Source organism: Gekko japonicus, unplaced genomic scaffold (genome assembly GCF_001447785.1).
Source record: "Gekko japonicus isolate JY-2015 unplaced genomic scaffold, Gekko_japonicus_V1.1 scaffold747, whole genome shotgun sequence".
Taxonomy (NCBI): domain Eukaryota; kingdom Metazoa; phylum Chordata; class Lepidosauria; order Squamata; family Gekkonidae; genus Gekko; species Gekko japonicus.
In genome coordinates, this window is record NW_015160231.1 from 397,865 (window position 1) to 414,671 (window position 16,807).

Here is a 16,807-nt window from a genome sequence, read left to right on the forward strand (position 1 = left end):
TAACTGCTTGATATTACTATGTAATACCTGGGCAAGTTTTGAGTCTCGGACTGTGGGTTCAGAGGGTGGCCCTTAATGGCATTTTTGGTGTAATAGTAAATGGATCTCTGGCATATCCAGCATTATAAAAAAGGAAAAAAAGGTTCTGTTAAAAATCAAAGCAATATAATAGGTTCTGTTAAAAATCAAAGCAATATAATAGAAAGTACGCATTTGCCATTTCATTATCGAATAGAGTTCTTATTGAAAGACAAGGTTGTATTTTCTTTTTAGTTGAGAAAATAAGTTTATTTAATTAACCCAAAATACTGTTTGCCATGTACTGTGCAATATAAAATGGATTTTGGACTGAAATCCACTTAATGTTTTAGCTGTGGTTTCCTAGTCTACTTTACTATGGGTTTGGATTTGTTTGGGGGTTTTTATAGAATGGCTAGTTTTTGTAAGGGTATCTTTGTTCAAATTGACATGGAGGGGATTTGTCAAACATTATATTTCTTATTTATGATATTAAATATATATTATGTTATGGAAGAACAAGCTGTCTGTATTTTATTTTAAATTTTCTATTGCAGATAATTACCCTTGCACAATAGGGGGGGTGTATAATAAGACATCAGTAAATTATTATCAATATTACTATCAGGAATGACATTATGATTCTGCTATGGATTTATGATCAGTGGAAATCTTTATTACATTCATTTCAGTATGCTTCTCATTCCAGTATTAATCTTTGTATATTCCCATTACATGCATGTTTCCCCATTCAGAGTAATGAGTTCAAATAGAACCAATACATTCTGATGTACATTGATCCCAAGTGGATTAATGACAACCTGGGTAACAACTGACACAAGCTTTCCATATCCACATTTACAAACTCTGAATACGCTATGTCTGCTATTCAGCCTTCCAGTATGGCCAAGGGGAAAGAATTTAACTGAGCAAGCATAAATGCTCTTCTATAGCAAGGGGTCGATTCATTAGGTCTTTTAAGTAGCTCAGAATAGCACAAGAATAGTTGATTTTCTACCTACCACACAAACATTTAAAGCCCAGAAATCCCCATATTTGTATATATTTAATGGGAGGGGGCAATGTGGTATAGTAGTGCTTAGCATGTCAGAATAGCACTGGGTAGATCCTAGACTTTAGGGTTGCCAATAGCCGATTTAATAGAGGCTTAATAGGATTTTTAGGAGATTTTTAAAAAAGCTTTCAGTTACCCTGATGTTGTTTCACTTTTGTTTGAGTAGATCTGGCTTGGCCAGTACTAATTGTCTGGGTTTTTTTAGACGTTCCTTGAAGAAGAGACAAGTTTGTACCAGCAATACAGTGGGTAAACTGAGAAATGCTGAAAAACCATTTCTACCAAAACTGGAAATCTAAGAGGATTTCCACTCTGATAGAATCAGTCATGCATTCTGAGGGTTGGCGTTTAGCAGAATCCACACAGAGATCTATCGTTCTAGTAGGGTCCCCGACAACACTAGGCCTTATCCCTGGACACTAGTGCTAAATGCTGACACGTCAGTGACACTGCGTTGTCTCTCATTCCATCCCCAGAGTAGTGTATTTGGGCCTTGAGACTCTAATGGAAAATCCATTCCGCATTTTTATTGCAACTCTACTTGTACTGTAATGTATTTCAATGGGGCCCATGCAATAAACCCGGAAACCAAATGAACGCATGCGTGTGGCTCGAGCCTTTCCATCTCTGAAAGCAAACAAACGGTTTCCCTGCCCTTTAGCCGACGGCCCACCGAACCTCACTTCCTGTCACGTGAAGACTACTTCGCCCAATGAGGTTTGGTAGAAGGCGGAGGCGAGGGTGCCGTTTCATCGCCATGGCAACCATCGTCCTGTAAATCAACCATCCTGCTCGTCTTCACTGAGGAGCGGGAGCTCGTCATGGTGAGCCGCTGAGTTGCCTCGGGTCGCTCCTTTTCAGTCCCGCTTATCGTCGCAAGTTTCCCGCGGGAAGGAGAGAGTGGAGGTGGACGTGTTCCGGCAGCAGCAGGCCGGAGAGTGCCCTGGGCTTAGCGGCGGTCCCCCCCTCCGGCCGTTGGAAACCGTTACGGGGCCTCCGCGCGCTGACCTTGGGCTTCTTCACCCGTCTCGACGACCCCCCCCGGTCACGCCCCTTCCAATGTAGAGCGGTGCCCCCAAATGTCGCCCTTCGTGCCTTGCAGCCCGCTGTCCGTTGATGGGTAGTGCAGAATGTGGCCGTAACGGTCAACCGGGCTGTTCTGCCGCCCGCTAGCTCACCGCCAGGCTTGCCCGTGGTACAAAACTCAGTAGCCGCAGAGCATCTGCCTCAAAACCCCGGGTTGTCGTCTGTCGTTGAGAGAGTGATGTGGGGAAATGATCCCCTTGCTGAAAGAGAGCAACTGCTGGTCAGAGTGAGACATGCTGACCTCGACAGACCAGTGGTCTGACGCTGCATGCGGCAGCTTCGTATAGTTTTCATATACATGGCCAAAATACTCCCACTGTTGTGTCTCAGAGCCAGCTCGGAGAGGCATGTCGGTTTTGCACCTGCCCATAAACAACGTTGAATGTAAGATCTGTGGGTCACACATGGCAGGAGAGTGAGGACGTCGAATGAACCTCCTCCCCTGCTACGGTTGGAGGGTTACGGTTTGGAATGCCCCTCCTGTGTGGAAAGCTCCCTGCGGATAGAAAAGCGGCACAGCATGTTCTTCTCCTGTTCTTCTTTTCTGTGTGCAGGAAGGGGTGTTTGTTTTAATGCAAAGGAGCATTGAAAGCTGGACTCCACTGTCGCGGTTGAGGTGTAGTAGTTTGACCTGCCACATCATAGCATTGCTACTTCATTCCCTTGCATGTACAAACCAGACCTAAGTCCTGCTCGGTTCACTGAGCTCAAGTAAGAGCACAAGTCAGTGCAGCCTGTAAGGCTCTGTAGAAGGAGCGAAATGTTAAGTGTGGAGAACTGGGACAGAATGACTGAAGATGAATCACTGTAATTTTTTTTAACTTTTGTTGCTTTATCCTTGTTTCTTTCTGAGATGCACATTGCTATTACTTGAACAACAATGAGGCTTAATCAATAAAGATTTTTTGCTAGGTTACTGTAATGAAGAGTGAAATAAAAACATTAAAGGTGGTCTTGTTTTTAACACTGTGATAGCTTTTATTTGTTGTATTGTAAATTGTACCTCCTTTAGCATCCCCAAAAAGAACCAACACAAAGGCTTAAATAGCATATGTAAATATATTTAAATTTTATTATTGATTTATAGTAAATGAAACTAAAATGTGTTTTTGTTGTTTTCAGGTAGAAGACCATGCATTTAAACAGATAGTTGATTTGCCAGTGTAGCTTATTCTTCTTTAGCTGAGAAAACTTTAATTGTTTTTGTTAAATTAATGTGAGCATCTTATAAATCAGCAGAAGGAGCCAACTTAAAAACACTACTTTTGTGTGCTCTTTTCTTTTCATAGGCAGAGCTAGGTCTCAACGAACACCACCAGAATGAAGTGATTAACTACATGCGATTTGCACGCTCTAAGCGTGGCCTGCGTCTCAAGACAGTGGACTCTTGTTTTCAGGACCTTAAGGATAGCAGGTACTTTAAGGATGGAGCAATATGAAAAATAACTCAAAGAAACCTTTAGCCCCCTAAAAAAGCTGCCACCCCACAGGTTAGGGGCTTCTCTGGAAAAGCAATAAATGAGGGAAAAGGGCTTACTATGAAATGTAAAAATTAGCCAGTGTGCTTTGCATGTGCTGCTCTCAACCGTTGTGCTTAAGCATTTTACTCAGAAGAGCAAATCTAGCAAAAGGCCAACTGCCAATTATTTTGCCACAATTTTAAAAAAAATCATATGCTTCTTAAGGCCTCTTCTGATATTTTTAATTGCTGGTATGGTTCTTTCAATAGTTCTATGTCATTTTTTATTATTTTTTTCTGCTCAGGCTTGTGGAAGAGACATTCACAATAGATGAAGTGTCAGATATGCTGGATGGCTTGCAGACTGTGGTACACAGTGAAGTAGAGTCAGAACTTATTAATACAGCATACACAAATGTGTTACTCCTGCGTCAGATCTTTTCCCAAGCTGAGAAGTGGTATCTTAAACTGCAGACTGACATTTCTGAGCTGGAAAATAGGTAACTATATTAACCATGGAGAAAACATTGTATTGGCTCAGAAGGCTCTACTGATACATTTTAACATGTGAAGTGTGGATGTTGTTCCAGGACTTTTTAAAGTATCACTTTAATATCTGAAGTAACTTTTAATGTAAAATAATGCTGTGTCTTTTTTAGGGAAATTTGTCCATGTGAGAGTTGGTCTAGACATAATTTGTGGTTTTTTCCATGTATGGGTTAATTCTTCCATTTCCTAATTATTTGCTGTGAAGAATACAATGTAGGAATTGTATCTAATATTTAACTGAAACTTTTTTTAATTTTTCCAAGGAACTTGTTAGAGCAACTTGCAGAGTTTGAAAGGGCAGAATTTGTATCTTCAAATAAGAAGGTAGGTATCTGTTTCTGTCATTATGGCCAAATAGACTGTGAGTTTTTATAGCTCTGAGTTTGAGGAAAGTAACAAACCAGAAAGTAATTGCTTAGAGCAGGGATTCTCAGTTCTCAATCAAGCCATCATTTCATGCCTTTGCATATATAATAACCATCACATCTCCACAGATCCTCTGATCAATCCCTAAAGCAAGAGATCCTCCTCAGAAAAACATTGGCATGTATCTCCCTGCCCCCCATTTTGGATGTGGAAGTATGTTTTATGATGTGCTGATTTTTGTAAAAGGCAGAAACAGTGTGAGTGAGACACACTTACTTGTTCTTTCTGTTTCAAAGCCCTGACACCCCTGTGAGGATTACCATTGATCCAGCCTGCATTGTAGAGATAAAGAAAGAATGGCCTGGGGAGATGGGGAGAAAGTAAAATGAGATAAGCAATGGAGGTCCAGTGGTTGGCAGAAAGAACAGTTTCCATTGTGAGGCTGGACAAGGAGGCAATTTGGAATTCTATTGCTGTGCTATCAGCAACTCAAACTGTGACACTTTAGAAAAAAACAGATAAATGGGAGGCAGTCTTCTGAGACCCAGGATTCTTGTGGGCTGTCAGAGAAAAGAAAGGGCACATGTGAGTTAGACACTGCTGTTAAAGGGGCTGAGATCAGCAGGCCTAGAAATATAGTCCCTAGCTCCCTCCTTGTCCAGGACTAAGACTGGGAAGAAGAAGGAAGAGGCTGGGTACTCTAGCTGAGGCTTCGGTGTGGAGAGTAACCCCTCTACAACCCCTGTACCAGAAACCATCTCATTCTCTGAGTTCTCTGCTGTATGCAAAGGGTTTGGGGGAAGGGAGATGCCTGGCAAACACAAATTATGGCTTGGTAGTAAGTAGAGCCAACATTTGGGGGCCACAAACAACCACCGATGATTTGTCTAGCGGCTTTTTTCAGTTACTTTTAACCTGAACAACAAGTACATCTCAAGGGTAGAGTCTTAAGGATGGGAGAGAGAAAGGGTAGAATAGACATATATGCAAAACCCTTGCAAAAACAGAGGTCTGTTTTCCTTCGTGTTGGTAAATCACTCACATGAACTATATGTATTGTGCCATGTGTTACATTTCATGAGTCATTAAAATATCCTGAAATTTGTTTTTTTGTATACTAGTTAGAAATTAGCAGTTTTCCTGCTAGAATTTAGGAAAGCACAAGGAATACTTGATATTGTGTTGTCAGGAAGAATTTCTTTTTAATCAGTTACATTTCTGTGACTATTGTAGGCCAATCCTGAGCAGGTTAAACCTAAACTTACTCCACTGCATGAAGGAGCATCAGACTTGCTACAGAAGGTAAGACTTGTTTCTTGTTTTATGTATATAGTTACTTATGTATGTATTCAACTGAGCCTGTCATACACATTATTTCTACCTCTTTTTAGAAGTTACCATAATCCAGTAAGATTATATAAACAAAGAACAAATTGTTTTGGAAAACACTTATCTGTATTAAAAGTATTGTAAACAGAGCTCTGCTCTTAGAATGGAATCACACACTCTCCACCTCTAGAACATCACTTTGCACAGTGTGGGACTCTGCAGTGAAAGAGGGAAACAGGTGAAGATACCACCACCATCTGCAGAAGTGTTCTTTTTGCCAGCTGATAATGACTTTTAATCCAACCCAATGGGTGCGTTCAGACGGGGACTTTATACCAGTTAGGGTGCCGGTTCCAACCGTTGTACTCACCGGCGTTCAGACGGGGCACATCTGCCTCCTCTCCCTAACCGGTGCACAGCCCTCTACACCCCGTTCCCCAACTACTTCCGTCGGAAGCCTGAGGCTTCCGGCTTTCCCCCGCCATTATTTTTTTTTAAAGGAAGCGATATGTGCTTTGGCGAAGCTTCGCCCTGAGCGTTTGTTTTTTTTTTTTTAAAAAGCCCTTAGTTTAACTTCCCGGAGGAGTCCGGGACTACAGGGAGGCCAGGTTGGGCTTTAAACTTTAAAGGTAAGTGCTTACCTAAATGTAATGGGGGGAGGTTGAGCATGCGCAAAGATCGCCATTCTCTGAATGGCTGCCTATGCGCATGCTCAAACTGTGCTTAAAAAAAAAAAAACCGCCGACGCCCGCAGCGTGTGAGCGGGCGTCCAACGGAGGGATCCGGAAGATGGAGGTAAATGTGATCGCGTTTCTGCCGGCATAAACTGCACCGGTTCCAACCGGTGCAGTTTATGCTGGCAGAAATGCCCCGTCTGAACGCACCCAATATGTCTGTATTTTTAGCAGATAGAATTTCGCAAAACATTTTTTGCACATGTAATTTGGAAATGCCCATTATTTTGTAGAATGTCACAGCTCTATAATTACATTCAGGGCGGAGTTTTTTTCCTTTTAAAGAGGTGCTGGAACTTTCAAGAGGGAAATGAAGTTTTCAATCTGTATACTGAAAACTCATGAATTTTAAACATTTCTAAAAGAATTTTGTCGAAGAGGTTTCAGAACTGCATTCCAGTGTGTTCCCCAGAAAAAAAGCCCTGCTTATATTTAAGGTTTAATAATAAATTATACAAAATAATATACAATTTATAATAATTGAAAATCAAGACTCTTTTTAAAAACAAGCATTCTTTCTCCTCCATCCCAATCCACAGCAGTGTAATCAGAAACCTCTGAATTATGGATGAACCTGGGTCAGTGGCATTTGACATGATAAACCCTCAGAAACTCATGAATGTGTTAGTCTTCCCGGCAGTTCTTCTCTGTCTCTTGTACCAGGGCTTCAAGACAAGCAAATGTTAGAGATTCTAGTGCACTAAACTGATAGAAGCTGTAGCCAATGCTGCTGTCTTTGAATTTTATTTTATATAGATAAATGCCAGTAAAATTGGTGGTGTATATCTGTATAGAAATATTGATTTCTAAAGGTTTCATGCCTTCCCCTGGAATGTCTTTCTGATACCATGCTGTGCCTTGTTCCTGTTGAAGCCAAATGGCCTCAATAGCCCTGCCTATGACTCCACATTCTTCACACTTCCATGCTGACAGAGACCAGATGGCCTCTGCCAAGCATGTCAGAAGCTCACGTAGCCGAAGCACGTAGCCCATAGACTGGCTGGAATTTGGGGGTCACATGACTGCAGGTGTGGCCTTCCGAGCTCTAGCCATTCAGATGTTGCACCCATGGCAACTCAACAATTGGACACTCCTACGTCTACTCCAATTGGCTCCTGGCCAGGCCTAATTTGCGACTAGATTGGGGTTTTTAACTGTCTGATCCCTTGGAGGAGAGCTCTCTCTCTGTTCCTGTTTGTGAGATCTCGGATGGACACCTGAAATGCTGTCTTGCCATACTGTCTCTGGGAGAGACAAAGAACTCCTTTGTGAGGCTGAGTACATGGCTGCATGCTTGCACAAAGATGGTACCTGGACTATAACACTGGACAATCTTGGACTATAGATCATCTCTGGTAATTATGTAGATCTCTTTTATGTTTAGTGAGGGCCAAGAGCCATAAGTTTTCTTGTTTTGAAATCCTTATTAGTCTAATTGCTAAGTTCTGTGCTGAATAAACTTATCCTGGTTTCTAACTTGTCTGATGTAACTCCTGTGCCTAGCTGGCCACATGCTACCTATGTAAGATTAAGTGCATCTCTGAGCTAGAGTTGCTAATGTGTTAAGTCCTAGAGACCAGTTAAGAGTCTGAACCTTGCTCTTGGCTGGAAGGGGACTCTAGTTAAAAAAGGTTCTGGTGGCTTTTGTTCTGAAATCCAGAGAGGGTAGCATACCTAGAAAGAGACTGGAAATGTCTTTAAAGTCAATGTTTTATTGGAAAAGAGTTCAAAGCCTCAGTCTGATTAATCACAGATGGGAACTGGCGGCTGCACATAGAGCAATCCAAATTAACATGTTCCTGCCCTAGGTTAAGTAAGGGACATTTCTCCACTAACAGCTGCAGTTTGATCTTTGTTGTTCCCCTGGATCACTTCACTCTCTAGAGTTAAATGGGCATAGGAGAAGGAAATATTAATTGAATGTGGACATCCTTTTTTTCTGTGATGTACAGAAAAATTACATCTATAAACTCTGTCCTTTAAAATAACCTAGGAATAAAATAAATGTATTAATATGACTTAATGTGGGTTATTATGAAAATGACAGACTAAAAAAGCTGCCATTGTCTAATTTGTTTTGTTGTCCTGGTATGGAAATGGTTGTTCTGGTATGGGACACTAGCTACCCAGCCCCGTAACTAGACGATTTTTGATGGGGGAGCACTGGATGGAAAGGGAGCACTGATGGAGGAGGGGCAGAAAAAAGTGTTTTAGGTTTATTACAGGTTGTAAATTGGAAAATCGGGAATTTGACCCTCCCCAAGGTAGACTCTCCATCCTCCACTTTTCCTCTAATTATACAGCAATGGCTTAGCCTATCCCCTGGTTGCTTGTTCTCTTCCCCCCCACAACTTAGTATTTCCACAACTTTCCCCTCCCCAGGCAGATAAGGCAGGGAGGAGCCTGTAGCTCAGGCGCGCCTCCAAAATACCTTCCACCTCAGGAGAAAATTGGCAAAACCAGAACCCGGAGCTTCCCAGGAGCCTGGCAGCAGCGATTGGGTACTCCTAAGAGAATCCTCACAGGCACTGCCTTCAAGAAAGGCTGGCCAGGAGAGTGGAGGAGGGCAGCTTGTGGGAGCTACCTGGTCTTCCTTTTTAAAAAATACCCTCTAAATAAATGTGAGGCACAGCTCCGTCCCCACAGAGGGGGAGGAGGGATGAAGAGAGGGATGCCCCCAACTCAGCTGAGAAAGTTTTGCTAGAAGAAGAAAGGGACGATGACGCACGGCTGCCAGCTACTCCGGAAAGAGGAGAAGCTGCTCTGCTGAGGCCATGCAGCAGTTGATGCTGGCTTATCCGAGGAAAGGAGGTGGAAACTGCGCTTTGACCAGTGCAGTGTGATGCAGCAGGAAAATGGCACGGCGGGCGCTCAGATTCAGGGAAGGGTGTTAAAAATTTGGGACGGGTCATCGCCCTGCGGAGCACACACTAGCTACAGCCCTGTGCCAGCAGATATTTTGGTAGTTTTAACATACTTAGCAATACAGGAATATAGTCATGATCAAGCTAACTTTTTATTTTTCTGCAGGAAATTGCGAGACTTCAAGAAGAAAATGAAAAACTGAAGACTAGATTAAAGACTATAGAAGTGCAGGTAAACTCATTAACAGGACAGCCTTAAACAGACTTACAGGTGTAACTCTGGATAGCGTTGTACTGTGAGATAGTGATACATGCATGGAAAAAACACAATCTTGTTACTTCTGTAAACATATTAGGATTTTAATGTTCAAGTCTTCTTACAGGCGACGACTGCACTGGATGAAAAATCAAAGCTAGAGAAGGCTCTGCGAGATCTACAGATAGTTCAAGAAGATAAAAAGGTAAAATTGTGCCCTAGGCCCATATGGGTACTGCATTTCTGCTTATGTGTATTGCAGCACTGCCAAAGTCTGTAATAAGGCTTTAAAGTCTACTTGGATGAATTCCAAAATAGAATGATTTTCTTTGATTTATGACACGAGTATTATAAAGTAGGCATTTAAATACCTGTTAATTTTATGTTTTTATTCTGTGTTTCATACAGTTTTTTCATTGTTTTAATTCAAGTTTCTTTTGATTTTGCTTTCTAATATGGCATCTGGTATGTATTATCTAAGGCAATATAATTATTGTTTGTAACATATCATTTTCATACAACAGTGTTGTTCAGCTGGGGGTATCCTTTGTTCACAGAAATTAAGAACTTCTGCAGCTTTTATTTGGTACTTGGGGTTTTTTAATTCCCAGGATTTTTTTAACTCCCCAGGCTAACAATGGCCAAGTCTTGAGCTGTCATTTTAGATAAATTAAAAGTTAACATCACTGATCAACTGAACTTTCATTTATTACTCTTGTACCATGTTGTTAAAGCGTTTGTACTTTTTCAGCCCTAAAACATTTACAGTGAATCCACTTGTCAGATTTAAATAACTCCTTGAAACTCTGTCATCCAGCCCTCCTTTTCTGTGTTTACTTTCAAATAAATCCCATTGATTGGAGTGGTCTTTAATTCCCATGCAAGTAGGCTTAGATTTTCAGCCCTGAAGGTCTCGTTTGGACTGTCAGTGGATTTTCTCATATGGCCAAGACTAAAAGAGTGAAGTCAGGGATTTGCTAGTTGCAGCTATTGGGAAAACGTATCTCTCAGAGCTGAACTCGGCCAAAAGTCACTGGAAGCTAGAGCGTGGCTCCGCGCTAAGAATTATTTTTGCTTCAGAAGCTGAAGGTCTGCTGTACAAACAAGACGCTTACCATTCTCAATGGATGAAGACAGTAGATGCTAGATTAAGGCAGTTTGGGCTTATAACTGAAGACATCTTCTTGTTCAGTAAGGCAAAGGCCCTTTAACTTGTCCAGCATTGCCTTATGGAGCTGGATTACAACAGTACAGTGTTCGCTCTTGCAGAGTCTGCTTGAGTCAATTCTTTGGTATCTTACCTCCTCGGACTCTGCCATTATACATGAGACACCTAATGGCCCCCCACCTTGTTAGGGCATTCACTTTAGCTTGCCTTAATGCCATCCCATCCAAAGTATTACAGGGGAGATTTCATTGTATTCCATATTCAGACCGTTTTTGCCTTTGCGACCAGGGTAAAATTGATACTCCGTCTCACAAAATATTTTAAACCATTTTTTTACCACTTTTAAGAACCACTGAATCTCACTGCTTTCCACACACTCTCCATTTAATAAACTCCAAGGGGGTAATATACCTTATCTGATTCCAGACCATGACCCAAACATAACCTACTTGGTTGAAAATTTCTGTCTAACATATTTTCCTTTAGTAAATAATGCATTATTCTTTTAGCCATTGCTCAAGATCATCTGATCATAGGAGCTTTGAAAAGGAAAGAAAGGAAGCTATTGGGAAATACAGAATAGTATGCTGATAAATTTTGTTTCTCTGGAACTATCTTTTACTGTAATAAAATGAAGCCCCAAAGCATTAGAGCTAATTTTACTTTCATGGTTTTTCAGGTTGGTGTTTGAGCTCAATTTTTAAAATTGTAACAAGAATACCTACCTGAATTCTTAGTTTGCCTTTTTATTCAAGTGCTTTCTGTCTGATTTGTAATCATAGAATCACAGAGTTGAAAGGGGCCATACAGGCCATCTAATCCAACCCCTTGCTCAGTGCGGGATCAGTTTACACCAGGGGTCAAACATGCGGCCCGGGGGCTGGATTAGGCCCCTGGAGGACTTCTATCAGGCCCACAGTGGAACTGGCTATCTTCTGCTTCTTCTTCCTGTTCTGCTGCTGCTGCTGCATCATCATAGGTTTGCAGCTTACAGATACACACCTGAACATCATACTCAAAATGGCAACAGCACAGACATTTTGATGCAATAATTCAGAGCAAAAGGTGTCAGTTATCAGACACTGTTAAATAAACAGTGTACTGCAAGAGTGCTAATGTTTTAAGCATGATTTTGTTTTGAATTAAAAAACCCTTTTTGTTTGTGTCCTTTATAAAGTTTATATCTCCGCTACCTGGCATTACATTTTATGACACACATGGCCCAGCCCAACAAGGTCCCATTTATGTTAGATCTGGCCCTCATAACCAATGGGTTTGACACCCCTGATCTACACTATGCCTACAAAGTGTTCATCCAGATGCTTCTTAAAGACTGCCAGTGAGAGGGAGCTCACCGCCTCCCTAGGCAGATGATTCCATTGTTGAACAACACTTACTGTAAAAAAGTTTTTCCTAATATCCAGCTGGTACATTCCCACCCTTAATTTAAATCCATGATTGCAAGTCCTATCCTCTGCTGCCAACAGGAACAGCTCCCTGCCCTCCTTGAAGTGACAGCCCGGATACTTCAAGAGAGCAATCATGTCCCCCCACAACTGCCTCTTCTCCAGACTAAACATTCCCAAATCCCTCTGCCTTTCCTTGTAGGGCTTGGTCTCCAGGCCTACAATCAGCATCCCTGTTCTCAATCAACAGTTCATGACAGTGACTCTGGTTGAACAGTTCATTTCCCCTTTTTTTTTGTATTGCTAAGTATGCTTCACTTACAATGTCCACGCTCACACTGAATAAAAACTACAACATAAAACAAGAACGTATACCTCGCAGTTCCATTACATAAGCATGGAAGTTCTTTTATGTTACTCTGATACCTTGGTGTTGCAGACATCTGCTTGTGGGAGGTGGTATTTTCTGTACAAGTTTTCAGATTAAAAATTACACTGTAATTAAATAACTTGTTTGACCATCTCCACTTCAGAGCTCTCTTTTATTACTTGTTTTTAGGTTATAATGACAAGGGTACTGCTTTGCCATCTCCTTCCTATTCTGGAAAAAATGAGTCTAAAGTTATGTCTCCTTTATGAGTACATTGTATGTATGTTTGATGATATGAAGCATTTCAGATTTTGAGAATATGTATGTGTAGTATACATACAAAAACTCATTTTTATGTTAGCCTTAATGAGAATTTATTTAGCATTTTTATACAAATTGTGTTCTAAAAGGAGAGGGGCTGTGGCTCAGTGGAAGAGCCTCTGCTTTGTCTGCAGAAGGTCCCAGGTTCAATCCCCAGCATCTCCAGTTAAAAGGACTGGGCATTAGTTGATGTGAAAGACCTCTGCCTGAGACCCTGGAGAGCTGACCTTGATGGACCAATGGGCGGCTTCATGTATGTTCATGAATGTTCATGTTTAATTCTCTTTTCAGTTTGACACAACTCAGGATATTAATGAACTAGAAAATACAGTCGCTGCTCTGAAGTGCCAGTTTGAAAAAACTTTGAATGACAGTACTGCAAACCAAAAGTCCTTGGAAGAGAATCTGGTGACAACAAAGCATGAGCTCCTTAAGGTTCATGACCAACTAGCTATGGCAGAAAAGGTCAGTTTTCATTCCATTACATAGCTATGGTCATTGCCATTCTTGTAAAAAAAATTCAGAGCTCTGTAATATATAAAGCTCAGGCAGTGCTAGTGGAGAAGGATGTACAGTGTTTCCTTCGTTATACAAGAATACTGTGATCTACATGAAGGACAATAACGGAATATCCTTTTTGCTTAGGTATTGCTTGGCCTTTTATAGACCAGAATATGATTAAAGTTAAATAGCTAGTTAGCTCCTGCTGTTTTTGAAAGGGGAGTGGCTTTTAAATTACAAGTTTTACTGATGTTGGTGGGGGAGGTTAATCATATGGTGGGGGGAAATTTAGAAATAATACCCTTTTGGAGGAAAGTTCTGCACTAAGGTGAGTGGAATTATAAGACACTGTACCATGCTGGCCTGATTAAAAAATCAGTGCAATGGCATCCTAGATTCCTCTAATTCAGAAGTGAGGATAAAAAAATTGAAAAGTTCCTCTCAAAAATAACACGCACTTAAAACAGTGTTTTGGAGGGTTAGGAAAAGTGCAGGCATTCATGTTCCCTCATCCATTGCCCATTTCACTAATGCAGTGTAGCACTCTTTCTTCCTTCTGTTTCTTAGTAAATCATTGTTTGCTATTACATGCAAACTGGACAAACTGTGGCTTTCACAAACCATAGTTTGCCTGGAAATCAGAATTGCAAATCTCAGCTCTGATTCCCAGGGTAACTGTATGTGAACTGAGTGACTTCGCTGCTGTAGAAAATGTTTAATAGAACATGGATGCAAGATTATTACATTTCCAACACAGTCATTATGCATGTTTGTTTATATAGTGGATTATTTTGTGTTTATTTGTCTTCTATCTGAAATTGAATAATGGTAAATTGAACATAATTCTTGTTTGAAAGTTAAAAACCACTGAGTAAATATGTAAATGTTTCTGATGAACAGGAATTGGAAAAGAAGTTCCAACAAACAGCTGCTTACCGCAACATGAAAGAGATTCTTGCGAAGAAGAATGAACAGATAAAGGAGTTACGGAAAAAACTTTCAAAGTTAGTGGTACTCTCTTAGCATGCCCGGTCTGTGTTGCTTTTGCTAACTCTCAGGAGCTAGAAATTTTCAGTAAATAGAAAATGAGGCTTGGATCTAGAAATACTACTTCTGATGTGCCAAAGCATTTGCATATGCTTAGTGGGAAAAAATTAACAGTAGATCCTCATACTATTTTGTGAACTGTATGGCTAGGCACTGGGATATCTGAAGGACCATCTACTCCCATATGTTCCTGTGAATAAAGATCACCGAGAAATGCCCTTCTGACTCTCTCACCAATTAAAGACTCCCATTTGGTTGGCACAGAAGAGGGGACCTTTTCCACGGCAGCCCCACAATTATGCAACAGCCTCACCAGGGGGGTACACCTGGGCCCCTCGTTGTCTATCTGCAGGAGGCAGTTGCAGACAGTTTTGTTTAGGACTGCATTTTGATTGATTTACTATTTACCATTGGTGGTCCTATTTGGAGTTTTAAACTGTGACTTCTGTGAGTTTAGTCCTTGTTGTTTTCATTATGGCACCTAATGTTTTCAATAAATAAATACTTTTTAAATTACCTTCAGCTTCACAAGCAGTTTGCCAGACAGTCTGGTACTAAGAGCAAAGCCAGTGTAGATGGAACAAACCTGAAGTGGTATGGTCCCTATGACTCACTTCAGTCACTGTTCTAGCTGCAGCATTTTGTAACAACTGTAGAATATGGACAGTCGTCAGGGGCAGCTACATGTACAGTGCATTGCAGTAATCTGAGCTAAGCATTATCAGGACATGCACCACAGTGTCAAAATCTTTGTAAGGATATCCCAAGATAATGGTAGTGGGTAACCAAAAATTGAAAATTATAAATAGTATATAATTGCCGAACTCCTATGGCATTGTACAATATAATCTGAAATTTTGTTTGCTTATTTCAAATGACAGATTGCTACTATATTTTAATTTTTTATCTGATTTTCTCTTTTTGTAGATATGAGCCAGATGACTAAGATCTGAAAAGTATTCAGTCTGTCAAAAATCTGCCACAAAAGGAATTCGAAACGGGATCAGTTTTTCCATCCATTACAACTTCCTGCTTTCTAATGAGTTTATTTTCTGTTGGTTTTAAAACTATCTTTTATTTTTAGGAAGCAGTTAATGAGAATTTAAATGAAAGACGTAGTCTTATTTCTCCGTTTATGCCTTTCTGAATAGTTACTTTGTGCACTGCCCCAAAACTTGCAAGCGGAAAGTCATTAGCCAGTTTTTCTGTAGAGAGTTTTATTTTTTTAAGCAAGTGATTAAATGCTAAGGCACAAGGAGTTCATTCCATGAGATTTAAACATAGCTTTTATTTTTTTACACTTACAGTAGCAGCAGCAAAGTCACCAAGCTGATTCTGTACTATAGTGTGTTCACTAATTTTTGTTATTCAGTATAAATATTATTGGCTCAATAATTTGCAATAGAAGATCTGCACTGAAAAGGAAGGGCAATCTGTTTGCTGTGTATGAGAAGCAGAAAATTGTTTACTGGTTAAGTAACACTGGTACTCAAATCTTGTGTCTTACATTTCCAACTGAATTTGTTGTCTTAAGAGTGAGGGGCTTTTTAAAAGTTCCTTTTTTAAAATTGCAGGGCTCAAATTCCAAGGATAGCCTACTTCAAATCTTTCGTGCATTTCACACAGTAATTTACACAGAATCTCTGGTCAGGCCACAATGGAAGAAAGAGGGTATGTGCAGCAGCCATTCTAGCTAGATCCCTCCCATACATTCCAGCAATATGCAACAGATCATAGAATTAAGTGGTTTGTTCCAGGTTCACTAAGTGGACAGGAGGCTATAAGAGGCCAACTTTTCTGTAGGATTTATATAAGTTTTTTTTCTTTTTTTGGTAGTGATGCCATTGCTTTCTTAAGGCACACTTTCAGTCTACATTTCTGTATTCCAGCCTTCTTGGTTTTGTGTATCTGTCACTCTGTGTTATGATGTATTTTGTCTTTATTGTATATTGGCATTTATAAAGTTCTTCTTTAAGCCATTTATTGAAAATTCCTGCTTTGGTTATGTGGTGTCTTTACTGGAAGTATATTTGGACTACATAATTCAAATGTCTGTTGAAAAACTGTGGGAGTGGAGTTGTTTATATTTAAACTATTTGGTAACATCTCTTGTTGGACTGTAAGGAAGGCCGAGCGCCGAAGAATAGATTCTTTTGAATTATGGTGCTGGAGAAGACTCTAGAGAGTCCCCTGGACTGCAAGGAGATCGAATCAGTCAATCCTAAAAGAAATCAACCCTGACTGTTCCCTGGAAGGCC

At 40.5% G+C, this 16,807-nt stretch overlaps 1 protein-coding gene across 1 annotated transcript; it reads left to right on the top strand.

Annotated features, from left to right (window-relative positions):
• The first annotated feature begins 1,845 nt into the window (after positions 1-1,845).
• On the top strand, positions 1,846-16,434 carry LZTFL1 (leucine zipper transcription factor like 1). Its single transcript, XM_015412319.1, has 10 exons — positions 1,846-1,917; positions 3,469-3,593; positions 3,944-4,138; positions 4,451-4,511; positions 5,787-5,855; positions 9,647-9,712; positions 9,864-9,941; positions 13,293-13,466; positions 14,403-14,506; positions 15,477-16,434. The coding sequence occupies exons 1-10, from the start codon at positions 1,915-1,917 to the stop codon at positions 15,493-15,495; spliced, it is 894 nt and encodes a 297-aa protein (XP_015267805.1). The 5' UTR covers positions 1,846-1,914; the 3' UTR covers positions 15,496-16,434.
• The last annotated feature ends 373 nt before the right edge of the window (positions 16,435-16,807 follow it).

Excerpts from the sequence above, each read along its gene's own strand:
- LZTFL1 (XM_015412319.1), top strand. Across the intron at positions 4,139-4,450 it reads ATTTCTGAGCTGGAAAATAG|GAACTTGTTAGAGCAACTTG; the intron begins GTAACTATATTA and ends AATTTTTCCAAG. Across the intron at positions 4,512-5,786 it reads TTGTATCTTCAAATAAGAAG|GCCAATCCTGAGCAGGTTAA; the intron begins GTAGGTATCTGT and ends TGACTATTGTAG.